The 26,794-nt window shown below is 34.4% G+C and overlaps 1 protein-coding gene across 5 annotated transcripts in view; it reads left to right on the top strand.

The window, feature by feature from the left end:
• LOC101691729 (UDP-glucuronosyltransferase 2A1) overlaps nt 1–26,794 on the top strand; it is a 60,850-nt gene that overhangs the window by 18,031 nt on the left and 16,025 nt on the right. The window contains exon 1 of one of the 5 annotated variants that reach the window (XM_004766335.3): nt 14,401–15,152. The exons of the other annotated variants lie outside the window; for them this stretch is intronic. Coding sequence (XP_004766392.1) covers nt 14,429–15,152 — 724 coding nt within the window. The 5' untranslated portion in view covers nt 14,401–14,428. Of the gene's footprint in view, nt 1–14,400; nt 15,153–26,794 lie in introns of those variants that run through there. 5 annotated transcript variants of the gene reach the window in all.

Here is a 26,794-nt window from a genome sequence, read left to right as displayed (position 1 = left end):
GGTAGTATGGACATTTTAACAATATTAATTTGTATGATCCTGGACACAATATATCTTTCCCTTTATTTGTGTCTACTTTAATTTCTTTCATCAGTGCATTAAAGTTTTCCATGTACAATTAAAGGTCCAAATGTGAGACCTGAAGCCATAACAATCCTAGAGGAGAGCACAGGTAGTAATTTCTCTGACATTGGTCATAGCAACATTTTTCTAGATATGTCTCCTAAGACAATGGAAACAAAAGCAAAAATAAACTATTAGGACTACATCAAAATAAAAAGCTTCTGAACAGTGAAGGAAGCAATCAACAAAACTAAAAGACAACTTATTGAACAGGAGAAGGTATTTGCAAGTGATATATCCAGTAAAGGGTTAGTATTCAAAATATAGGAAGCCCTTATACAACTCAACACCCCTGAAACAAATCACCCAATTAAAAAATGGGCAGAAGACATGAATAGATGTTTTTCCAAAGAAGACATACAGATGGTAAACAGACATATAAAAAGATGTTCAACATCATTCATCATCAAAGAAATGAAAGTCAAAACCAGGTGAGGTGACATATCATTTCATAGGTGTCAGAATGGCTAAAATCAAAACCACAAGAAAAAATTGTTGACAAGGATGTAGACAAAAAGGAACTCTTGTGCATTGTTAATAAGAAAGCAAACTGGCATAACCATTGTGGAAAACAGAATGCAAGTCTCCCAAAAAATTAAAAGTAGAATTACCATATGATCCCATAATTCCACCACTGGGTATTTACTCAAAAAATATGAAAACACTAATCCAAAAAAATATATGCACCCCTATGTTTATCGAAGCATTATTTTAAATTATGTAAGCAACCCAGGCATTCATTAATAAATGAATGGATAGAAATGATGTGGCATACACGTGTGGGCATGTGCACAATGCATGTACAAGCGCATACATGCACACACACGTGCGCACACACACACACACACACGCACGCTAGAATGTTATGCAGCCATGATAAAGAATGAAATCTTGCCATTTGCAAATATCTGGATGGATCTAGAAGGTATAATTCTAAGTGAAATAAGTTTTTTTTGTTTGTTTTTGCTAAGTGAAATAAGTTAATCAGAGGACAAATACTATATGATTTCACTTGCATGTAGAATTTAAAAAAACAAAGTAAGAAAGAAAAAGGAGAAAAAAGAAAAAAGATTTTTAACTATAGAGAACAAACTGATGGTTACTAGAGGGGATTAATGGGGGGATGAATGTAATAAGTGAAGGGAATTAAGAGTACATTTATCATGATGAGCACTAAGTAATATATAGGATTGTTCAATAACTATATTGTACACCTGAAACTAATATAACATTGTATGTTAACTATACTGGAATTAAAATTAAAAAATAATAAACTTTTCCATGTACAGATCTTTCATTTTATTAGTTAAGTTTATTCCTAAGCATTTTATTATTTTTGGTGCTGTTTTGTAAATAGGATAAAAATAATTTTTAAAATTAATTTTATTACTATTTTGTTGTTAGTGTATGAAAACAACTTATTTTTATATGTTGATTTTGTATCCTGCAGCTTTATTAAATTCATTCATTAGTTCTAACGGATTTTTGGTGGAGTCTTTAAAATTTTCTATGTATAAAATGTCATCTTCTAGCAGAGAAAATTTTACTACTTCTTTTCTAACACAGGTGTCTTATTTCTTTTTCTTCTCTGACTGCTTTTACTAGGTCTTCCAATACTATGTTGAACAGGAATGCTAATAAGGATGAGAGTTGGTATTCTTGTGCTTTCTAGTCTTAGAGGAAAAACTTTCAATCTTTCACCATTGTGGATGATGTTAGATATGGGCTTGTTATATTTTTCCGTAAAATATTCTGAGTTGAGGGATTTATTTCAGGAGCGTGTTTGGTAATATATATACTTCTTAAAATTTAGACTTTTTCTTTTTTGACTTCTTTCAGTTTTGGCTAATGTTAAATAGATGATAGATAGATTAGATAGATAGATAGATAGATAGATAGAAATAGATAGATGATAGATACATAGATAGATAGATAATATAATTTCATCTACCCTTAAGTTGTCAAATGTATTTACTTAGAGCAGACTCCCTTCAGAGACCTATGCAAGGCTCCATCTCATGACCATGAGACCATGCCTGAGGTGAAATCAAAAGACAGTTGCTCAACTAGCTGAACCACAAGATGCCCCTTAAGTATCTTCTTTATAGCTACTCTTTTTCATTTTTAAAGGTCCTTTTTATTATGATTTTTCTGATTTCCATGTAATGCATTCCCATATGAAGTCATCTGTCATGCTGACTCTGGTCTTGGCTATTCATCTTGCTTGGCCAATATGACTTTAGTGAATGTAATGCAAGTCGCCTCTTCCAAGCAACTTACTCTCACTGCTCTGTGACATTTTAAAAATCTATATATTAATGGAAATACTTATTTAGAATAAGAAACCATTACAAGATATTGATTTTATAAAAACTGACAAATACCATAAGCATCACAAAATCCAAAACAATCATATTTTAAATTTACTTCCTGGCATTTCTTTTCTTTTCTTTTCTTTTCTTTTTTAAAGATTTTTATTTATTTATTTGACAGACAGATCACAAGTAGGCAGAGAGGCAGGAAGAGAGAGAGGAGGAAGCAGGCTCCCCACTGAGCAGAGAGCCTGATGTGGGGCTCGATCCCAGGACCCTAAGACCATGAGACCATGACCTGAGCCGAAGGCAGAGGCTTTAACCCACTGAGCCACCTAGATGCCCCACTTCCTGGCATTTCTTTATGACCTTTTCTCATAACTTATTTGGCTGAGTATTTTTTTGATTGTCTTATTCACATGACATTTTATATAATTCTATATTCTATAGAGAACAAGGATAATTCAACCTGTTCTCTAGCATGGTTGATCAAAATTTATTTTTTACTGTTGATAATTAAAGAAATAAATTTTCTGCTTTATAACTTGCTTTTGGGTCATGTCAGGTAAACTTTCAAGATTATTGCCAAATTTGAGAAAATCTCTGTCAAGTTTCCTTTAAAAGAGTTATAAGGTTTGAAAGAACATTCCATAGACCAAATTCTGGCCCTGTATAATTTTTAAATTTTTAAAAATTTTTACTTTTATTTTTTTAATTGAGGTATAATTAACATACAGCATTATGTTAGTTTCAGGTATACAACATAATGATCTAATATTTGCATATATTACAAAGTAATCACCACAGTAAGTCTTGTTAACATCTATCACTATACATAGTTACAGAATTTCTTTGTGTGATGAAAACTTTTAAGAATTACTTTCCTAGCAAGTTTCAAATATGCAATACAGTATTATTAATTATAGTTACCATGCTGTACATTACAGCATGCATGGGGCATGCAGCATGATGACTATAATTAATTATACTGTATTGCATATTAAATAACCGGAAGTTTGGAGCTTTTGACTCCTTTTACCTGTATCACCCACCTCTATCTCCAGCAACCAGCAATTCTCTGTATACATAAGCTTGTTTTATTTTCTTTCTTGTTGTTGTTAGATTCTACATATAAGTGAGATCATATGGTATTTATCTTTCCCTAACCTGTTTTACTTAGCACGATGTCCTCAAAGTCCACACATTTTGCTGTCAACTTTTCGTCCTGTGATTTAACCTTCTAGCATACTAAACGGCGAGGGATTCACAACTCAGGATATTTACCCACAAAGATATGAGAAAAACAATTGCAAAATACTCATGTGATGACCTCAAGTATCAGCTAGCCCTTTGATGACTCAGATTCACATGTGCATGAAAAAGGTCAGCCCATAACAGCTCTACTTAGACTAGAATTGTGAGCAGAGTCAGAGGTAAATAGAAAGTTGTTGTTTTAAGATGATAAGGCTTTGGATAGTTGGTCATTTGATAATAGATAACTAATAAAAAGACTTGTAGTTTTTTTTTAATATTTATTTTTTTAAATTTCTTTTCAGCTAACAGTATTCATTGTTTTTGCACCACACCCAGTGCAATCCATGCCCTTTCTAATACGCACCACCTGGTTCCCCCAACCTCCCACCCCCAACCCCTTCAAAACCTTCAGATTGTTTTTCAGAGTCCATAGTCTTTCATGGTTCACCTCCCCTTCCAATTTCCCCCAACTCCCTTCTCCTCTCCATCTTCCCTTGTCCTCCATGCTATTTGTTATGCTCCACAAATAAGTGAAACCATATGATAATTGACTCTCTCTGCTTGACTTATTTCACTGAGCAAAAAGACTTATAGTTTTGAGGCAATCCATTTGTTAAATCTTGGATCTCTACTTTGCTTCTACCTCTACATATGCACTTTCTTTTTTGCACATTTGTATCCAGTGATGGGCCGTAAATGTTTAACAATTGGCTTTCTGTGGTATAAAAAGAAAAAAAAAACACTTTTGTATAGCATTTATTAATATCTGTGGTGTAATTCCTTCCACCTTGACTAATTTCAAGCTATTGGTAATACAATAACCAGCTTGGAAAGATACATAGAAATTAACAATTAACTTTCATGAGCCTGTAATAGTTAGGTCCTCTGGCAGATCTGCTTATGACATTAGCTTTGATTAATTGATATGACCAAAGTTCATGGACATAAGTTTTATCATGCAGAAAACATTATACACTCCAACACATTCTGCAGAGTAGTATCTGGGCCTGTAAATATCATACCCAGATACAAATATAAACATATACAAATTCTTTGCTTCGTAAAGCAGAAACTTCTCTCTCTTGGAGAAATCTATTGCCCAAGAGAAATCTTGAGCAATAAATTCATTCCCTCCTCTGTAGTTCATTTTTATAGCTACAACACTCCTGCATCCACTTATATATATTATCTATATATGCATTTCCAACATACATGATTTTTTACTCTTCAGGAAAATTGTTACCTTTTAAATATTTCTGAAAAATCAATGGATAGACTAGCTCTCCTTTCCCAGCATCTTCCAAGATACTACTAAAAAGTTTGCTTTCTAGGAAAGATCATTCTCTAGGAAAATAATATTCCATCTAATAATCTTAAATACTGTAACAAGATGCTTGAAATTTCAATAAAATGCCTCTTCTGCACTGGATACCTATATAAAAGAGAAAAAAAGAAAATGAAAAGTAATAATTGAGTATCTCGTATAGTATTCATGAATTTCTTTAAAAATTAGTAATTGATTTTAGAATTTAGTATTTTTAGATCAGACCAACTGTTCTGTATGGTTCAGGCCTTTTACTGCTTATATATTTCACTGATAAAATAAATGTGCACTAAATATGAAATTTCAGACCATTTGGACACTATTAAAAATGGAAAACACAAAGGCCATCTGTTTTTGTTTTGAGGGAGAAAGATGGGGGGATAAAGGCAGAGGAAGAGGGACATAATCATGACAATTAACCAACTGGGCCACCAAGGTTCCCCATTGGCACGCTTTTTATTAACTTTTGACAATGGGGCATCCAAAGAAATACTGGATCCCTGGTGTATCACAGTTTTCTAGCCCTTAGTAAAGATAATAGAAATTAGATACCTGCCCATGCTATATGTTTCATGAAAATAATATTTCAAACAAAAATTTGAAAAAAAATTTTGATCCACTTGTCAATTTAATGGTACAATGTTAGAATGATGTTACTTATAGATTAGGAAGGAATTCCTCTAATTATGAGGAAAAAAATTCTACACTTTAAATACATGTGCCTCATTAACCTGACAAACGTAGTTCTTTTTAACTTTGTAATATGCTGTCTTCCCTTCTGACAAAATCCATGAAAGAAATCATTTTTAAGCTGGACTTCATTAAAATTAAAAATCCCCATTGTGATGGACAATGTCAAGAGAATAAGAAAACAATATGTAGACTAGGAGAAAATATTTGCAAAGGACATATTTGATAAAGAACAGTTATAAGTGTAAAAAGAACTATTAAAACTCCACATAAGAAAATATATAGCCCAATTAAAGTATGGGTCAAAGACATGAACAGACACTTTATCAAAGAAGATAGACAGATGACAAATAAATGCATAAATTGATGCTCCACATTGTTTGTCATTAGAGAAGTGTAAATTAAAACACTAATAAGCTACAACTACACACTGATTAGAGTGGCCAAAATCTGGAACCCAGACTGCAGCAAATGCTGGTGAGAATGTGGAATAACAGGAACTCTCATTCATTGTTAGTAGGAGTGCAATATGGTACAGTCACTTTGGAGGATGTTTGGCATTTTTTTACAAAACTAAACAATCTTACTATATGATCTAGGAATTATGATCCTTGGCATTTCTCCCAGGAAGGTTTAAAGCTAAAGTTCACAGGAAACCCTGCATACTGATGTGTTAACAGATTTATGCATAATTGCCCAAACTGGAAGCAACCACCATGTCCTTCAGTAGGTGAATACATAGATACACTGTGGTAGATCCAGGAAAAAATGAGATATTATTCAATACCCAAAAGAAATGAGATAGCAGCTATGAAAATACATGGAGGAACTGTAAAGGTATATGAGTAAGTGAAAGAAGCCAACCTGGAAAGACTACATATGGTATGATATCAAGGAAAAGATTAAGAATAGAGACAGTAAAGTTTTAGTGTCTGTCAATGATTGGGGGAGGAGAGGATGAATAGAAAGAGCACAGGGGTTTTTAAAGCAATGAAATGATTCTGTGTGATACAATGGTAGATCAACACAGCACGGCACGGACACAAAAATAGACACATAGATCAATGGAACAGAATAGAGAACCCATAAATGAACCCACAACTATATAGTCAATTAATCTGTGACAAAGCAGGAAAGAATATCCAACGGGAAAAAGAAGGTCTCTTCAACAACAGGTGGAAGGAAAACAGGACAGCGACCTGCAAAAGAATGAAACTGACAGAAAACCATAAAAATCCTAGAGGAGAACATAGGCAGTAACGTCTTTGACATTGGCCATACCAACTTCTTATTAGATATATCTCTTGAGGCGAGGGAGACAAAAGCAAAAATAAACTATTAGCATTCATCAAAATAAAAAGCTTCTTCAAAGTGAAGGAAATGATGCATAAAACTAAAAGACAACCTATGGAATGGGAAAAGATATTTGCAAAGGATGTATCTGATAAAAGGTTAGTATTCAAAATACATGAAGAACTTTGAGGGACGCCTGGGTGGCTCAGTTGGTTGGACGACTGCCTTTGGCTCAGGTCATGATCCTGGAGTTCCGGAATTGAGTCCCGCATTGGGCTCCCAGCTCCACGGGGAGTCTGCTTCTCTCTCTGACCTTCTCCTCACTCATGCTCTCTCTCCCTGTCTCTCTCTCAAATAAATAAATAAAATCTTAAAAAAAAAAAAAGAACTTTGAAACTCAGTACCCAAAAAATGACTAATCCAGTTAAAAAATGGGCAGAAGACCTGAATAGATATTTTCCCAAAGACATCTAGATGGGCAACAGACATAATGAAAAAATGTTCAACATCACTGATGATCAGGGAAAATCAAAACTCATCAAAACAAATCAAAATCAAAACAATTCAAAAATTTAAAAAAATCAAAAAAAATCAAAACAAATAAAAACCCAATGAGATACCACCTCACACCTGTCAGAAAGGCTAACATCAACAACACAACAAACAACAGGAGTTGACAAGCATAGGGAGAAGGGAACACTCTTGCACTTTTGGTGGGAATCCACTGGTGCAGTCACTCTGGAAAACAGTATGGATGTTCCTCAAAAAGTTAAAAATAGAACTCCCCTACAATCAAGCAATTACATTTCTAGGTATTTACCCAAAGAACAACAACAAAATCCTAATTCAAAGGGATCCATGCACCCTGATGTTCATAGCAGCATTGCTTATAATAGCCAAATCAAATGTCTATCAACTGATGAATAGATAAAGAAGATATGGTGTATCTACACAATAGGGTATTAGTCATAGAAAGGAATGAAATTTTGCCATTTGCAAAGACATGGATGGAGCTAGAGAGTAATATGCTAAGTGAAATAAGTTAGAGAAAGACAAATGCTATATCATTTCACTCATATGTTGAATTTAAGAAACAAAACAAATGAGCAAGAAAGAAAAAAAAAAGAGACAAACCAAGAAACAGACTCTTGACTAGAGAACAAACTAAGTGTTACTAAAGGGGAAGTGACTGGGGCGACGGGTAAAATAGGTGCTGGGGATTAAGGAGGGCACTTGTGATGAGCACTGAGTTTTGCATTGAAGTGTTGAGTCACTATATTGTACAGGTAAAATTAATATTACACTGTATGTTAACTAACTAGAATTGAATAAAAACTTAATCTTTAAAAAAATTTAAAAATCATCTTATATGTACTGTTCCTTTTAAACTCTAAGTTTTGCATTTTTCTAGATATTTTCTCCACATCTTTCCAAACTCAGCCAGCTAAATAAAAATCAACATCTAGCTTTCAGTCTTAATTTCTTTTTTCCATACTAAGCATATTTTTCTTATCCATCAATTTTTATTGATTTTATAATTATGTTAATAATACTATTGTTTGAAATAATATTATGAATTCTGTTATACATTGGAATGTGTAAATGTCATTAATCTATTTCTCAAAATCAATGTCCAAGTGGTTAATCTGTGGATGGGTTTCAGGTGGCACAACCTTCAGTTTAGTATTTAAATCTATGATGATTTATTTAACCCTCCACTGAAGCACCTTTCTAAACATTTGTTATTATTATGATTTTCACAGTACTCTAATAAAATATTATCATCAACTCCATTTTATCGATAATGAAATACAAGCTTAAAAATTGTATTATTCATAAACATCATTTTGCGTAATACATAAACATAGGTCTATTTATTCCCAAAGTCCACACAACTAATTTCACTAAATATCTTATAGAAATCCTTGTGGTTCTAGGATTAACTCAAGCCTTAGTTCCCTGTTTTTAAAAAAGGAAGTCAATGGGAAGACAAAAAAAAAAATCATTTATATCGAATCAGGTAACACTAATTTTCTTTTCCTGAGTGGAAAATGATAATAAATACCTTCAAAAGCAAACAGTAGAGAAAGTTATATTGTTTTTCTATTACTGTGGAGTGAGGGATCCCAAACAGAAAGCCCGTGCCAGTTATTAATAGTGTTTAGGTAGTATTCTGTCACTTAGTCATGGATTCTTTGGTAAACACCACAAAGTAGTAATTTTGCACATAGATATATGCCTAATTGGTGTGTATTGTAATTGTGTGTGCTGGTGTGTGTGCATTGCAGTACTGGTTCTTGAGTGACTTCTCCCAGCTATAGGATTGTATTCATGGTTTTGTCCTAAGTAATACCATGCTACTAACCAGAGAAAATATTTGAGGTGTAGATTTTTAATATGTCCTTGACAACTCAGCTATAACCACTGGTTTTAATTTCTTAATCAGTTTAACTATTGAAAATCTATCATTTTATTTGCATTTTCTTGGAGTTTTTTTAGATGCTTATCCCATAATTAACTGTTTATAAATTTTTTTACTTAGAATGAGGGAGATCAATACTTGAACTGATTTGTAGGAACTCCAAATGGAAAAAGCAAATATCATAAAATCTGCAGAACTCTAAAGAAGATTGTCAAAAGTAGGAGATGGCACAGTAGTGGTGCAAGAAAAGGATGGCTTATGGTCCTAGAGAAATGACAAGGGTAGCTTTAATATTGTTAGCATGACTGTAATGGAAGGAAGTGGGAGTGGAAAATCATGGGGAGTTAAGACGACCCAAAACACCCCTGGGGAAAAGGAAACTTTGTAAGGATCTGGATGCATGTGGTTCCATTCCAGCTGCCTCAGAAGTATAGGAGAAAAAAATGCAAGAGGAATGTCCATGTGTAGATCAAGCTGTTATTATTGGTAAATCCTCTTTAAAACAAAGAGAAAGTTTAGCCTCTACTAGAATAAAGTCTCATAAAAGTTCCAACTCATTAGGTACTATTTGAGCTCATTTTTTTTATATAATCCTCAATATCTACTCAAAATCACATTTAAATCTGGGAAAGAAATTAAAATACAATAGTTCCATCTGTATTTGGAATATTTGCTCTACTTACATATTTAAGATTATGGAGTATGGAGGAAACATTTTACAAAGAAATTGACATTGAAATCATGAATTGCATTGTTTTACTAAATTATTCATAATGGCTTACTTGTTATTCTTATGACTTTCTGATTCCCAAATCATCAGTATTATATACGTGTGTACATCTATATTCATAATGGTGTTGTTGATAGTTTTTTTTAAATTGTATTTTATTTTAGTTTAGTTTTTAGAGAGGGGGGAAAGGAAGAGGGAGAAAGAGAGAGCAAGAATCCTAAGCAAGCCCTGCACTCAAAATGGAACTTGACATGGAGCTCCATCTCATGACCCTGAGATCATGACCTGAGCAGAAATCAAGAATAGAACATTTAAGGAACACCTGGGTGGCTTAATCAGTTAAGTGGTTAAATGTCTGCTTTTGGCTCAAGTCATGATCCCAGGGTCCATGTTGGAGTTCTCTGTGTTCTTCTTCTGCCTGCCATTCCTGCTTGTGTGTGTGTTCTCTCTCTCTCTCTCTGTCAAATGAATAGATAAAATACTAAATAAAAATACTAAATAAAATACTAAAAAAAATACTAAAAAGAAAAAAAAAAGGAGTAGGACATTTAACTGACTGAGCCACTCAGGTGCCCCAATAGAGTTTTTTTTTTTTTTTAAACTGGAACATACCTATCTATATAAAGTGGTATTATATATTATATAATATATATATAGTTAAATATACATATGTTCAACTTAAAAGACAGTACATAGGTATAACATCTTAAATCATAATACATGTAATATTATTTATATCAAACATAGTATTATACATTTATAGCATTAGTTTTTAACATTTCTCTATATATTATATATAATATTTATAATTCATAATACTTTCTATATATAAATTGAAAGTTTGTTTCTCTCTGTGCAGAGTTGTAAACTGGCAGTGGCCACAGTGTTTCTTTGTCTCTTGCTTATGAAGAATAGTGGCTAGTTATTTTTTTCTAGAATATCCTTTAATTTGGCTTTTTCTGATATTTTCTCATGATTAGAGTGAGGTTAACATTTTTGGTAAGAATACCACAGAAGCAATCTTGTGTGCTTTACAGTGTGGCATATCAGGGGCACATAATATAGATAGATTAGTCCTAGTAACAATAATTCTGATCACTTCGTTAAGATGGTGTTTCTTATAAACTTTCCTATGTGATTAATAAATATCTTGTAGGGAGTTACCGTGAGATTATGCAAATCATACAAATCATATATTTACACATATTTTTGCCAACCTTTATGGTAAAATTCCAATTAACAACTACAGAAGGAATAATGAAAATAGTAAATCATCATTTGGCAAATACCATAGTAATAATTACTGTGGGATATATGGAAATCTCTATACTTCATTTGTAACTTTTTTGTGCCTAAAATGATTATAAGAAAATAAAAGAAACTGGGAGATTTTGTTGAAAGAACTTAAATATAGACTTAGCTGTGTAGGCTGGTTGCCGAAAAGGGACCAGCTTTACTACTATATAGAGTAGAAAGGAAGTTGAGAAAGGAGACACCAGATAGGTCAAACCAACAACTGGATTTGGATATTAGTCTATTCTCCATGTCTCTTAACTGTTCTATCATATTTCCTATTCCATGTTTTTTATTCAGAACGTAATTCTGAATAATATCTTTAGATTTATCTTCAGGGTTACTGTTTATTTCTACAGTTGTGTCTAATTTACTCTTAAAATTTCATTTGTTGAATTTGTAATTTCTAGAAATTCTCTTTGGCTCTTTAGCAAATTTTCACAATTTTTTTTTAATTCTTTTTAAACTCTTGTTTCTTGCTTATGTTTTCAGGTTTTGCTTTCATACTCAAACATATTGAACAAAATAACTTTATATTTTATTTCAAATAATAGTAATATTTCAAATCACTGTGTTAATATTTGTGGTTTCTGTTGGTTTTGTTGGTTCGTAGTCATAAGGACTTGTTTCCTTATAAACAAATTCTAATTGTTCAGGGCTGATTGGAAATTTGACCCTGGATTTATCTTTGCATCTTCTAAACAATTCTACTTTGGATCTTCTCTTTAGCACACAGCAAAACTTTCAAGGGATTTAAAATTTCAATATGTCCTGCTGACCACCCACAGGCGCCTGCGTAACAATAAAGAACCTCTTGCTGTTTGCATCCTGTGGCAGTGTCGAATTCTTGGGTAAGGGGATCTGCAAGTCTTTCATCCCTGTCAAGTACTTTGATATAATTATGTAATTGAACATAACATTGATCTAGCTCCGTCATACTTTTTAGAACACAGATACATTAGTGTTCTTTTTTACTTCCTAGTGATATTTTTCAGCTTGCTAAATACCGCTCTTAAAGACTTAGCTAAAGCATCGATTCATCATTTTCCTCCTCCACCAAGCAACCTCCTTCTACTTGCCCTCCTCGATTCATCCTGACCATCTAAGATCTATCTCCCTCATGTTTGTAGAATATGTACAGGTTTAACTGATGTTTTCTGCAGTAATCTGTGAAGTCATTTTGAACTGGAAGTGATCTTTCTTGTTTATGCCCTGTGCACAGTACAGAAACTGGCATAAACTGTGTGTTAAAAATTGTTTTTTATTTGTTTCTTTTTGTTTGTTGTTTGCTTTTAATTAATGTTTAATGTATTATTTGTTTCAGCGGTACAGGTCTGTGATTCATCAGTCTCACACAACACATGGTACTCACCACAACACATACCACCCTCAATGTCCATCACCCACCACCTGTCCTCCTCCACCTCCTCCCCTCCAATAACTCTCAGTTTGTTTTCCGAGATTAAGAGTCTTTTATGGTTTGTCTCCCTCTCTGGTTTCATCTTGTTTTATTTTTTCCTCTCTTCCCCTATGATCCTCTCTGCCTTGTTTCTTAAATTCCACATATCAGTGAGATCATTTCATAAAAATTGCTTCTTGAAAGTATGAATTATTAAAGGATTTGTAGAGGAATTGAAACGGGGTTAAATATAGATGTGGGGCTTGATCCCAGGACACTGAGATCATGACCTGAGCCGAAGGCAGCGGCTTATACACTGAGCCACCCAGGCGCCCCTAAATATAGATGGATGACTGCACGCAAAATCTGTATTTCTAAATTTTATCCTTTCCTTCAGATTTTAGTGTTCACAAGAAAAAAAATCAGTATTTCCACAGACATGTCCAATTATTAACTCATACACTGCAGGTCAAAAATCATTCCATACTACTGTTCATTTAGAACAGTTTTGTTTAGTCATTATCATACTCGGGTTGCTCAAACTATAAACTGAGCACTTCCTCATTGTTTAATTACAAGTCGTCTCTCACTTTTCATCAATCATAGGGCCATCATTCTATGCTTTCCATTCACAAACCAATATTATAGTCTCCCTGATACTTTCATCAGACCTTGCTTTCTTAATATTTACTTTTAGCTCATTACACATTGTTTTTTTCTCTACCACTCAAATCCCATTTAGAAGCTAGAATAGTTTCCTTATAGGACACATATGATCATTTTTCAAACCTGATTTGTAAATCTTATTATACCTCTTTGTGGAAGTTAAAATTGAACCCAAAATATAGCATTCAAGACTCTCTTCTGTTTTAACTAGTATTTTCCTTGTCCGTATTGTTCACTCTAAACATACTGAACTGATAACTGTATATCTAAATGGCCATTATTTCCATATCAGCATTCATTTTCTCCTTTTCTTCCATTCTTTTTCAAAATGCTCCTATTTTCACCTTTGTTTCTGGTCTCAGGTAAAATGCACCCTACATCCTGAAGCTTTGTGTGATTTTTTTTTCACGTTGGAGTGACAGCATCTTCTGGGGCCCTGAAATGCTGTACCATACCATATTTAGCATATTCTTCCTGTTATTATGTGATGCATCCATCTTATCTATATACTAGCATGTGACCAACTTTATGTCAATACCTACAATTTGTTTCCCCAAATTATCAGTCATCATGTTCCACAAGATATACCGTATTATATACTAGACATAATTAAATGAGTTTTTCTATTATATTTAAAAATCGACAATTAAAATATATCATTTTTATTTTAATATATTTAAAACTAACTCCTATAATGCTGCAGTCATTTCCTCCAAAATATTTAAATATTTCATATCTCCTCCTGAACAAATATTCTGTAGTACTCTGCCCTGTCAACAACATTGACAAAGTCCTCTATGCATAGTCATCTCCTAACTCTAGAAATTAATTTTTAACTTGATCTGTATCTAAATTGCCTCTTCCCTTCTATGCCCAGCAAACATTTAACCTCTGTAGAGCAGTGTGTGAGGGAACTGCTGTCATGGTGTCTAAGAAATGGATTTCAGCAATTGTACTGCTCCAGCTCTGCTGTGCTAGTTGTGGATTTTGTGGGAAGGTCCTGGTGTGGCCCTGTGACATGAGCCATTGGCTCAATATGAGGATTATTCTGGAGAAGCTCACGGAAAGGGGCCACGAAGTGACTGTGTTGGTTTCTCCAGAGAGTTTCATCATTGATTACAGCAAGTCTTCCACATTGAAATTTGAGGTAATCTCTATGCCATATAACAAAGAGGAGGCTGAAGAAAATTTGAATGCTTTTTTAGACATGGCTGCTAATGTTATGCCAACATTGTCACAATGGCAGTCAGCCATAAAACTGCAAGAATTCTTTGTTCAGATAACTGGAAAATTAAAACTTATCTGTGAGAGTGTAGTCTACAACAATTCATTCATGAAGAAGCTCCAGGAAACCAACTATGATGTCATGGTCATAGATCCTGAATTACCCTGTGGAGAGCTGATTGCTGAGTTACTGAAAGTCCCTTTTGTGTACACACTGAAGTTTTCTATAGGTGATACTGTGCAGCAATACTGTGGGAAACTTCCAACTCCACTTTCCTATGTGCCTGTTTCCATGGCAGGACTAACAGACAGAATGACCTTTCTGCAAAGGGTAAAAAATATAATGTTTTCCATCTTCATTAACTTCTGGATCCACCCACTGGACACTCAGGTTTGGGACCAGTTTTACAGTGAAGCATTAGGTAAGAGATAGCTTTTCATTATAAAGTAGTTTTGTAAAGAAACTTAGGTGGTTTAATAAAAGTCTAGGAAAATGTAAAGTCTTAAAAATTTCAGGCCCATGTAAAACTTTGTAGGTGATGGCCATGAACTATTATTATCAATAACTAATTGGGAGGGAGAGGCAAGAAAGATATTGTCATGTTCACCCTTTTTTTTTTTACAGTCATCTAACCATTTTGTAAGATACCTCAATACATAATAGACTTATCAAAGCAAAACAAAATATAAAACACATTAATAAATGCCAGTCTAATGGAAGATTATTTTTTTAAATCAGATATAGGATATCACAAATAAGTCTTGTATACTGAGTTTTCATAGCGGAGAAGCTTTGGCTTTTTATTAATCAAAAAAAGTGTAATGTTTGTTGTAAGAGTAAGATAATATCCTTGCCTGATTCCAGTAATAAGCTGAAACCTGAACTACATTACTTTGGCATATGGTTTTGGAACTTTGACCCATGAATTTTGAGATTCATGGATTACTATTCAAAATGTATATTACTCTTCTGTTGGATCAGAGTCCCTGCCATTCTTATCTCTCTCATAATAGTGGGATGAAACTTCACTAAGTCTTATGTGAACTGTTTCATCATAGCTGGTCATACTGAAAAGTTTTCTAGATGTTTTATACTTCCTAAGGAAGCACTACACAGACACCTGAAAAATTAAATAGAAAGCTAAAAAAGTTTATAGCTTGAGTTGTTGAAAGACAGCATTTTTTTACTTCACTAATTATACAATACATGTTCTACTTTTAATTGCTTGCTTTTTCAATAAAGAATGGTTTTGCTTTGCAAGTTTTATATATATAACTCTCATTTGATCAACTGAGGCTGGCTTCTACTCCAACTGTTTTTGAGAATCATGAAGAAACATGAACTGACAAGCAAAAGTTGGGTATTAGAAATATTGACTAACTTAACTCCCTGGTTATATTAGTTTGCTGTCTGCCACAACTAAATTCCACAGACTGTCATGAACAACAAAAATTTGTTTTCTCATAGTTCTGGATGCTAGAAGTCTAAGACCAAGGAATGTGTTGCCAGAGATGGTGATTTCTCTGGAGGCCCATGCTCCTAGCTTGTATGTGGTCTACCTTTCGCTCTCTCTCTCTCTCTCTTTTTTTTTTTTTTTTTTGCTATATCTTTTCATGGTCTTCCTTCTGTGCATGCATAAACCCAGTGTCTCTTCCTCTTCTTATGAGGAGACCAGTGATATTGGATTAGGGCCTACTCTTAGGACCTCATCTGAATTTAAGAGTTTATTCTGACTTTAAAGGGCCTATCTCAAAATATAATCAGATTTCAACATATGAATGTTAGAGGAACACAAGTCAGTCCATAACACTGAATTTCCAATAGATGCTTTGTTTCACAAGCTAATATTCAAAGGAATCCGTTTTTAAAATCCTTAGCTTTATACATGATTTAAATTTATACTATTCTGATTTCACCATAAATAATTTAAGAACCAGGAAGCACTACCTGAGTGTAGGCAGTGTGTAGTGCTGTATGGATTTAAAATAAAGAAGACAGGGTTTTGGCCTCAATTCTATTCTCAGAAATAAATGCAATACATAGAAAGATAAATATATCCTAATAATTTGAGATGTTTCCCAGTTCTAATCAATAAATTTTCAGGCCATTTGTCATGGTATGCATAACAGGGGAAAGGTATAAGATTCTGTATTTAAATATTATGAAATAAATGTAGTCCTTAGAATCTTTGGAAAATTTTTAATTCTATCATCATTAACAGGGTTGTTTGTCTGTTTGCTGTATGCACTTTTCTTGATTTTCAATCCTGCATTCCCACCTGACTTTATCAGGGAATTCTGAATCATCATGAGTATAACTTCATTCTCAATTTCATAATAAAAATAACTAATACAAATGGCTAAAAAATGGGAACAGAACAAAACTATATATAATGAATGATAATGGGCTTCATATTTCTCCTATGTAAGTAATATTAACTATGCTTGTATTTACATCAAGACATTATCTATGCATTACTAAACAGAAGTATTTATATACAACTTTTTTCTTTGTCAATAGGAGGGATTACTAAATATTCATTTTTATTAATTATTTTTATTAACGTATAATGTATAATTTACCCCAGAGATACAGGTCTGTGAATAGCCAGGCTGCACACTTCACAGCACTCACCGTATCACACACTCTCCCTAATGTCCATAACCCAACCACCCTCTCAATTCTCCCCCTTGCCCCAGCAACCTTCAGTTTGTTTTGTGAGATTAGGAGTTTCTTATGCTTTGTCTCCCTCCTGATCCCATCTTGTTTCAGTTTATATTCCCTACCCTCCTAAACCCCCACTCTGTCTCTCTAATTCCTCATATTAGGGAGATCATATGAAAACTGTCTTTCTCTGATTGACTTATCATGCTCAGTATAATGTCCTCTAGTTCCACCCACATTGTTGCAAGAGCCAAGATTTCATTTCTTTTGATGGCTGCACAGTATTCCATTGTGTGTGTGTGTGTGTGTGTGTGTGTGTGTGTGTATACACCATATTTTCTTTATCCACTCATCTGTTGATGGACATCTAGGTTCTTTCCATAGTTTCGCTATTGTGGACATTGCTGCTATAAACATTCAGGAGCACGTGCCCCTTTGGATCACTACATTTGCATCTGTAGGGTAAACACTCAGTAGTGCAATTGCTGGGTCATAGAGTAGCTCTATTTTCAACTTTTTGATGAACCTTCATACTGTTTTCCAGAGTGGCTCCACCAGCTTGCATTCCCACCAACAGTGTAGGAGGGTTTCCCTTTCACTGCATCCTCTCCAACATCTGTCATTTCCTGACTTGTTAATTTTAGTCCTTCTGACTGATGTGAGGTGATATCTCCTTGTGGTTTGGATTTGTATTTCCCTGATGCCAATGGATGTGGAGCACTTTTTCATGTGTCTGTTGGTCATTTAGATGTCTTCTTTGCAGAAATGTATGTTCATGTCTTCTGCCATTTCTTGATTGGGTTGTTTGTTCTTTGGGTGCTGACTTTGAGAAGTTCTTTATAGATTTTAGATATTAGCCCTTTATCTGATATGTCATTTGCAAATATCATTTCCCATTCTGTCGGTTGTCTTTTGGTTTTGTTGACTGCTTTCTGTGCTGTGAAAAAGCTTCTGATCTTGATGAAGTCCCAATAGTTCACTTTTGCCCTTGCTTCCCTTGCCTTTGGCTATGTTTCTAGGAAAAAGTTGCTGTGGCTGAGGTCAAAGAGGTTGCTGCCCATGTTCTCCTCAAGGATTTTGATGGATTCCTTTCTCACATTGATGTCTTTCATCCATTTGGAGTCTATTTTTGTGTGTGGTGTAAGGAAATGATCCATTTTCATTCTTCTGAATGTGGTTGTCCAATTTTCCCAACATCATTGGTTGAAGAGACTTTTTTCCATTGGACATTCGTTCCTGCTTTGTCAAAGATTAGTTGAGCATAGAGGTGAGGATCCATTTCTGGGCTCCTTATTCTGTTCAGTTGGTCTATGTGTCTGTTTTTGTGCCAGAACCATACTCTCTTGATGATGACAGCTTTGTAATAGAGCTTGAAGTCTGGAATTTCATGCCACCAACTGTGGCTTTCTTTTTCAGCATTGCTCTGGCTGTTTGGAGACTTTTCTGGTTCCATATAAATTTTAGGATTATTTGTTCCATTTCTTTGAAAAAAATGGATGGCATTTTGATAGGGATTGCATTAAATGTGTAGATTACTTTAGGTAGCATAGACATTCTTACAATATTTCTTCTTACAATCCATGGAGCATAGGACGTTTTTCCATTTCTTTGTGTCTTCCTCAATTTCTTTCATGAGTTCTTAATACTTTTCTGAGTACAGATTTTTTGTCTCTTTGGTTAGGTTTATTTCTAAATATCTTATTTTGGGTGCAATTGTAAATGGGATTGACTCCTTAATTTCTCTTTCTTCTGTCTTGCTGTTGGTATATAGAAATGCAACTGATTTCTGTGCATTGATTTTATATCCTGGCACTTGACTGAATTCCTGTGTGAGTTCTATCAGTTCTGCAGTGAAGTCTTTTGGGTTTTCCACATAAAGTATCATATCATCTCCAAAGAGGGAGAGTTTGACTTCTTTTTTTCTGGTTTGGCTGTCTTTAATTTCTTTTTCTTGTCTGATTGCTGATGCTAGGACTTCTAGTACTATGTTGAATAGCAGTGGTGATAGTGGACCTCTCCGCTGTGTTCCTGACCTTAGCAGAAAAGCTCTCAGTTTTTCCCCATTGAGAATGATATTTGCTGTGGGTTTTTCATAGATGGCTTTGATGATATTGAGGTATGTACACTGTATCCCTACACATTGAAGTTTTGATCAAGAAAGGATGCCCCATTTTGTCAAATTTTTTTCCAGCATCTATTGAGAGGATCATATGGTTCTTGTTCTTTCTTTTATTAATGTATTGTATCATATTGACTCATTTGCAGATGTTGAACCAAGCTTACAGTCCAGGAATAAATCTCACTTGTCGTGGTGAATAATACTTTTAATGTACTGTTGGATCCTATTGGCTAGTATTTTGGTGAGAATTTACACATCTGTGTTCCTCAAGGATATTTGTCTGTAATTCTCCTTTTTGTTGGGGTCTTTGTCTGGTTTTTGGGATCAAGACAATGCTGACCAAATAGAATGAGTTTGGAAGTTTTCTTTCCATTTCTACTTTTTGGAAGAGTTTTGGGAGAATAGGTATTGATTCTTCTTTAAATGTTTAGTCAAATTCCCCTGAGAAGCCATCTGGACCTAGGTTCCTGTTTGCTGGGAGATTTTTGATGACTGCTTCAATCTCCTTACAGGTTATGGGTCTATTCGGGTTTCTATTTCTTCCTAGTTCAGTTTTGGTAGTTTATATGTCTCTAGGAAGGCATCCATTTCTTCCAGACTGTCAAATTTGCTGGCATATAGTTAGTTAGTCATAATATACTCTTACAGTTTCTTGTATTTCTTTGATGTTCATTGTGATCTCTCTTCTTTCATTCATGATTTTACTTATTTGGGTCCTTTCTCTTTTCTTTTGTATAAGTCTGGCCAGGGTTATCAATCTTATTAATTCTTTCAAAGAACCAGCTCCGAGTTTCATTGATTTGTTCTACTGTTCTTCTGGTTTCTATTTCATTGATTTCTGTTCTGGTCTTTACTATTTCTTTTCCCCCGCTGGGTTTAGGCTTTCTTTACTGTTTTTTCACCTGCTTCTTTAGGTGTAGTGTTAAGTTGTATACTTGAGACCTTCCTTGTTTCTTGAGAAATCTTGTATCACTATATACTTTCCTCTATGGTATGCCTTTGCTGTGTCCCAAATATTTTGAACACTTTTGTTTTCATTTTCATTTGTTTCCATGAATTTTTTCAATTCTTCTTTAATTTTCTGGTTGACCCATTCATTCTTTAGTAGGATGCTCCTTAGCCTCCATGTATTTGAGGTTTTTTCCAGCTTTCCCCTTGTGATTGAGTTCTAATTTTGAGCATAATTGTTTGAAAACATGCAGGGAACAATCGGATGTTCCATGTGCACTAAGGAAGAATGTGTGCTCTCTTGCTTTGGGATACAATGTTCTGAATATATCTGTGATGTCCATCTGGTCTAGTGTGTCATTGAAGGCCTTTATTTCCTTGTTGATCTTTTGCTTGGATGATCTGTCCATATCAGTGATGGAAGTGCTAAAGTCCCCTACTATTATTGTATTATTGTTGGTGTGTTTTCTTTGATTTTGTTATTAATTGGTTTATATATTGGCTGCTCCCATGTTAGGGGCATAGATATTTAAAATTGTTAGATCTTCTTGTTGGACAGACACTTTTCAGTATAATATAGTGTCCTTTCTCATCTCTTAATATAGTCTTTTGCTTAAAATTTAATTTATCTGATGTAAGGATTGCTGTCCCATTTTTCTTTTGATGTCCGTTAGCATAGTAAATGGTTTTCCATCCCTCTCATTTTAAATCTGGAGGTGTCTTTGGGTCTAAAATGAGTTTCTTGTAAACAACATATCGATGGGCCTTGCTTTTTTATCCATTCTGATACTCTGTGTCTTGGCCATTTAACCCATTCACAGTCAGGGTAACTATTGAAAGACATGAATTTAGTGCCATTGTATTGCCTATAAGGTGACTATCACTGTATATTGTCTCTGTTTCTTTCTGGTCTACTACTTTCAGGCTCTCTCTTTGCTTCAGGACCCCTTTCAATATTTCCTGTAGGGCTGGTTTGGTGTTTGCAATTTAAAAAAAATTTTTTTGTTTGTCTCGGAAGCTTTTTATCTCTCCTTGTATTTTCAATGATAGTCTAGCTGGATATAGTATTCTTGGCTGCATGTTTTTCTCATTTAGTGCTCTGAATATATGATACCAGTCCTTTCTGGCCTTCCAGGTCTCCGTGGATAAATCTGTTGCCATTCTCATATTTCTACCATTGTAAGTTACATACTTCTTGTCCCAAGCTTCTTTCAGGATTTATTCTTTGTCACTAATACTTGTAAATTTTAGTATTAAATGATAGAGTATAGACCTATTTTTGTTGATTTTGAAGGTGGGCTCTCAGTGTCTTCTGGTTTTTGATGCTTGTTCCCTTTGCCATATTAGGGAAATTGTCTCCAATAATTCTAATATACCTTCTGCTCCCCTCTCTTTTTCTTCTTCTTCTGGAATCCCAATTATTTTAATATTGCTTCATCTTATGGTATCATTTATCTCTCAAATTTTCCCCTCATGGTCTAGTAGTTGTTTGTCTCTTTTGCTCAGTTTCTTTATTCTCTGTGATTTGTCTTCTATATCACTAATTCTCTCTTCTGCCTCATTTATCCTAGCAGTAAGAGCCTCCATTTTTTATTGCACTTCATTAATAGCTTTTTTTATTTCAACTTGGTTTGATTTTAGGTCTTTTATTTCTCAAGCAGGGGATTTTATTTCTCCAGACAGGGTTTCACTAATTTATTTCATGCCTTGTTTGAGCCCAGCTAGCACCTTGAGAATCATCATCCTAAATTCTAGATATGACATATTATCAATATCTATATTGATTAGGTACCTAGCTGTTGGTACTGCCTCTTGTTCTTTTTTCTTTTTTTTGTGATGAGCTTTTCCACTTTGTCATTTTATCCAGATAAGAATATGTGAATGAGAGAATAAAATACTAAAAGGGTGGAAAAGACCCCTGAAAAATGTATGCTAACCAAATAGAAGAGACCCCAAGTGGGGGGGGAGAAGAAATTTTACAAAGAAATTAAAAAAAAATTTAAAATATATATGTGTTAGACTGGTAAAGCAGACAGAGCCACCCACTTGATTTTGGGTGTATTCTGGTCTCTTAGAGAAAACTTCCTCACAAAATTTAAAAAAAAAAAAGAAAAGCTTATGTATATACAAAAATAAGGATAAACATGATGAAGGGATGGAATATGACTGTAAAGATGAAAACGAAAAAAAAATTCTAAAAAAAAACTAATCGATATGTTAAGTTGCTTGGAAAAATAAAAAGAAAAAAAAAAAGAGGAGAGAATGTGCTCAGGCTGGAGATTAGAACAAAGCCCTGTGCTAGATTTAGGGTATACTTTGATCTATTAGAAGAAATTGCATTCCGAATTTTTTTAAGAAAAAAAGAAACCTATATGTATACAAAAAAATAAGGTTATATACAATGAAGTTTAAAATATGACTATAATAATAAAGGTTTAAAAAGTTTTTTTTTAATTAAATTATTGTTAAGATGAACTAGTTAAAAAAAATTAAAGGAAGAAAGAAGAAAAGTTAAACAAAAAGTTAGAATAAGAAAAAAAAATAAAGTGGAAAAAATCCAATTTAACTTTGCAAGACTAAAGGATCTTGGGGAGAAAGTCATGAATTCCATGAATTGCTTTCCTTTAGCTCTGGAGCTGTGCTGTTCTCCTTGATCAGTGAGCTTGATATTGGCTGGATGTTCTTGCTGATCTTCTGGGGGAGAGCTCTGTTGCAGTTATTCTCAAGTGTCTTTGCCTTTGGAAGTGGAATTGCATCACTCTTGCCAGGGTCCAGGCTAAGAAATCTGCTCGGATTTGCTCTCGGGAGCTTTTGTTACCTGAATTTTTCTGTGGAGCTCTGGAGGACAGGAATGAAAATGGTGGCCTCCTAATCTCTGGCCCAGAGGAGCCAAAAGCTCAGGACCCCACTCCTCCATGTGACTTCAGAGAAAAGCGGTCAATCACTCCTGTCTCCCTATTCTCCAGCTGCACTCTGAGCTCACCTGGCCTGTTACTGAGTGTTTCTATCTCTGGTGCACAACCCCATTTGGAGTCTCCAAACACACCAGATTCCTGCTATGCTGCTCCTCCAGAGGAGGAAGGTGAATCTCCCCAGATCTGCCACTTGTGGAGTCCCTGCTCAAAGAGCAGTGGCCCAAGTACACAACAGATCACAGTTTAAGGTAACCTTGAGCTGAGAGCTTACTCCTTGGCTCTATCTCTGTAGTTGGCTTCCCTGCTCTGATACCTGGGAGCTCTGTCACACTCAGACACCCCAATCTTTCTGTGACCTTGCAGGACCTGAGACCACACTGTCCCCATGAAGGCTCTACCCCTGCTTAGCCTCTCGAGTGATGTCTAAATTATAAAAGTTCTGATTTTGTGCTCCACTTCTCCATGCTTGCTGGGAACCATCCCATCCCCGCCATGGTCTATCTTCCCATTGCTTCAGATTCACTTCTCTGCAGGTCCTATCTTTCAGAAAGAGGACAATTTTCTGTTCCTAGAATTGTTGCTCTTCTTCTCTTTGATATCCTGTTAAGTTTGTAGGTGTTCAGAATGATTTGATATCTATCTAGCTGAACTCCTGTGACCTGATGTCATTTCAGTCTGCTACTTCTCTGCCATTTTGCTTCTTCCCCCTAAATATTCATTTTTGCCTTTCTTTTCACCAAATCTAGATTTTACAACTGTCTATAAAATACTTTGAAATTTACATTGTTCTTTACATTCACATAATAGTATTAATTTTAATGGATGTAACAAATCTTTTAACTAGTCTAGTCATTAGAGCTACTTGGGTTGTTCCAACTCTGGTATTACAAAACATGTTGTCTTAAATTTTTTGCATTTATATCCTTGCCATAATGTTCTCTAAAACTGATGAATCATTTAGCCTTTATCCTCAGACCTTTTCTGAGGTGAATAGCAATTCCATTTTCTTTAGGCTGTTTGTCTTACTGACCTGTAACCTGTAATACTTGAATATGTATTACAAATCAATGTAAATACAAATTCCTTAAAAAATTCAATTCCTTAAAAGACATAATCTGCCAAATCTCATACAAGAAGTAGACAATCTATAAAGGCTTATATCTACTAAACTGAATTAATAATTACCCTTTCAAAACAGAAAGCATTGGGCTCAGGTATGTTTGTTGGTGAACTCTACCAAATATTTAATAACAAAATTATAATAATTTTCTACTATCATTTTTAGAAGATAGAAGCAGAAAGAATACTTCTTAACTCATTCTATGGGGCCAACATTACTCAAATATCAAAACCAGATAAATACATTGCAATAAAAGAAAAGCATAGACCAATATTTCTTATAAATATAAATCTAAAAATCCTTAACAAAATGCTAACAAATTGAATCCAACAATGTGTATAAAAAATTATATACCACCATCAAGTAGGATTTATCCTGGGTATGCAAGACTGGTTCAACATTCAGTAATCTTGACTTTTACTTGATTTTACTGCTTAGATTCCCCCTCAGATGGGTCATTTTTATGTAAATACCTTGATGCCAGTAGTAGGAGGCCGATGGTCCATTAACCAACCTAAAACTACAAGAAAACACCTGTTTGAATCTGCCAGCAGTAAATCCTAAACACAGAATTGAGAGGTCATAGCTGTCCTGAGCTTTAACTAATGTTTCAGAATGTTTCTGTTGAATAAATTTGTCATTATTTGACAAAATCCAAAAGCCACTCATGTTTAAAACTTTCAGTAAATTAGGCATAGAAAGGACCTTCTTCAACTTGATAAATTATATCCACAGCTAGAAAAACAAAACAAAACAAAAACCTATAGCTAGAAATACACAACAGAACAAAACAAAAAACCTACAGCTAAAATCATCTTTAATAATGGGACATGGAAAGCTTTTCTTCCAAGGTTAGATAAAGGCAAGATATCATCTTTCTCTACACCTTGTCAACATAATACTGAATGTTCTAGCTAAGGGAATAAGACAAGAAAAGGAAATAATATGGAGGTCAAAAATAGACCCAAACAAGGTAGTCAATTGATTATTGACAAAGAAACAAAAGTAGTACAATGGATAGTCTTTTCAAGAAATGATGGTGGAACAACTGGACATTCACATGCAAAGAAAGAATGTAGGTACAGACTTGGATCCTTTCACAAAATTTAACTAAAAATGAATCATAGATCTAAAGGTAAAATGCAAAACTATAAAACTCCTAGACGATAACCTAGGGAAAACTCTAGATGATCTTGGGTATAATAATGACTTTCTATACACAACACCAAAGGCACACAATAGAAATAATGAATATGCTGGACTTCACTAAAATTAAAAATTTCCACTGTATAAAGGACAATGTTAAGAAAATTTAAAGATAAGACATTGATTGACAGAAAGTATTTGCAAAAGGTACATCTGACAAAATACTGTTATCTAAAATATTTTTAAGGGTGCCTGAGTGGCTCAGTCAGTTAAGCATCCAACTCTTGATTTCAGCTCAAGTCATGATCTCAGGGTTGTGACACAGTCCCGTGTCAGGCTACACACTGGGCATAGAACCTGCTTAAGATTCGCTTTCTCTCTCCCTCTCTCTCTCTCTCCCTCTGATGTGTGTGTGTGTGTGTGTGTGTGTGTGTGTGTGTGATCTTAAAATTCTGTAAGAAAACATCTATCACCATCAAAAATGGGGCAAAGCCAGGCATCTCATCAAGGAAGATATATAGTTGGCAATCAAGCATACAAAAAGATGCTCTATATCATATGTCATGAGGGAAGTGTAAATTAAAATAATGAGTAACACTACACTCTGTTATAATGGCCAAAATGCAGAATAGTGGCAAATACTAAATGCTAGCAAGTTGTGGAAAAACAACTCATTTAGTGCTAATGAGAATGCAAAATGGTATAGCCACTTTGGAAGACATTTTGTTGGTTTCTTACAAAACTAAGCATACTCTTACCATACTACCATAGTCATTGGTTTTTACCCAAATGAGCTGAAAACTTATGTCCACAGAAAAATGAGCCCATGGATATTTATAGCAGTTTTACTCATATTTGCCCAAACTTGGAAGCAATCAAGATGTCTTTTGGTAGATGAAGGGATAAACTGGTAGATCTACACAATGAAACATCACTTGATGCTGAGAATAAATGAGTTATCACACCATAAAAAGACATTGAAAAACCTTAAATGCATATTACTAAGTGAAAGAATGCCATCTGAAAAGACTACTACTATATAAACCCAACTATATGACATTCTGGAAAAGGCAAAACTATGAAGACAACAAAAAAATTAATGTTTTTCAGGAGTAGGGTGGGAAGAAAAATGAATAGACAGAACAGAGAGG

The sequence above is a fragment of the Mustela putorius genome, unplaced genomic scaffold (genome assembly GCF_011764305.1).
Source record: "Mustela putorius furo isolate JIRA1106 unplaced genomic scaffold, ASM1176430v1.1 tig00000430_pilon_pilon_pilon, whole genome shotgun sequence".
NCBI lineage: Eukaryota > Metazoa > Chordata > Mammalia > Carnivora > Mustelidae > Mustela > Mustela putorius.
Note: the sequence above shows the minus strand (reverse complement) of the source record. Positions and strands in the feature narration are given on the sequence as shown.